At 37.1% G+C, this 1,287-nt stretch overlaps 1 protein-coding gene across 1 annotated transcript in view; it reads right to left on the bottom strand.

Annotated features, from left to right (window-relative positions):
* Window positions 1-1,287, bottom strand: part of LOC116690090 (uncharacterized) — a 4,472-nt gene that overhangs the window by 1,941 nt on the left and 1,244 nt on the right. The window contains exon 5 of the mRNA XM_032516840.1: window positions 1,170-1,267. Within this exon, the coding sequence (XP_032372731.1) occupies window positions 1,170-1,267 (98 nt within the window). The remainder of the gene's footprint in view (window positions 1-1,169; window positions 1,268-1,287) is intronic.

The raw sequence follows: 1,287 nt of genomic DNA, 5'->3' as shown, positions 1-1,287 counted from the left end.
GATGGGTAGATGTCAAAGTTTAGTCCGGATACTGTTTTAAAACCATTAAAAAAAAAAAAAAATTTAAACGCTATGAGATCAAATAAAACACAGAAAAAATTCAATAAAAGTAATCATTAATTTTACTTGAAGAATGTTGTATGGAATTATCCATGTTATTTTTTTGGGCAATTTGGTGAAAGAAACCCATATTTCTGATAGAAAACACTTTTAAAACGGGTCAATTTGACCCGCGGACAACACAAGGGTTAAAGTAATAAAAGCCAAAGTACTCAATGATTAAAAGTCAAAGTACACAATGCTGAATAATCACACACATTAATATTAGAAACTACAAACGATCCAAACAGTTCTGTCACTAAACTATTCTTGTGTAGTTTAATATATAATGAAACATTATTTTAAAAAGAACGTGTTTTGTGTGCAAAATCTTAATTTGTAAAGTAACTGAAGCTGTCAGATCAATGTAGTGGAGTAACAAGAACAAAGTTTCTCTCTGAAATGAAGTGGAGTAGAAGTAGAAAGTGGAGAAAAAAAGTAAAGTACCTCAAATTTATACTTAAGTACAATACTTGAGTAAATTAACTTCGTTACATTGCATCACTGCAGTATTGAAAAGACAAATGCCGCTCCAGATTGTTTGGAATTGGTCTGAAAGACACACCAAATTGTTGGAAATATAAGACAGGGGACAAGCCAATTACATCCTGTTCTATTGTCCTGTGATAAGGTCCAGGACACATGATAGTCAGACTGCAGGGACCCGGGTTCCAATCAGCCCAGGGTTATTTGATCTGGGAGATGGGTCAATCCTAAGTGGGACGGATAAGCACATGAGAAGCTGACAGACAGAGGGGGGCTCCAAAGAAGCTTTGTGCTGGGGAGAGACGTGTATGATGGGCTTATGGCGTTTTAATTAAATATATGTTTTTTTGGTTTATGGTTTGTTGTCTATTTTGTTATTGTTGTGTTTTGTTTTATGGCCTTGAATGTTGTAGTTGCTGTGTCATCTTTACTTGATTTTTGTGTGGGTGGGTGGTGATGACAAGGGGAGGTGGGGGGTGTGGTTTCACGTTGCCAGTTGTATGTTTTTTATATTGTTTAAAAGAAAAATGTTAATCCCGAAAAAAAGACAAATGCCTCATAAATACATGTTTAGAAGCACTTACCCTTTCAAAGTGAGAGTCACTGACGTCTGTCTCATCACTGCTCAGGCTCTCTGGTTCAGTCTTTGTGACAGGCAAGAGGAGGACAGGATGGCCTGAGACTGTAAGGGGGGGGGGGGGG

This window comes from Etheostoma spectabile, chromosome 5 (genome assembly GCF_008692095.1).
Source record: "Etheostoma spectabile isolate EspeVRDwgs_2016 chromosome 5, UIUC_Espe_1.0, whole genome shotgun sequence".
Lineage (NCBI taxonomy): Eukaryota > Metazoa > Chordata > Actinopteri > Perciformes > Percidae > Etheostoma > Etheostoma spectabile.
This window is presented reverse-complemented; position numbering and strand designations above follow the sequence as displayed.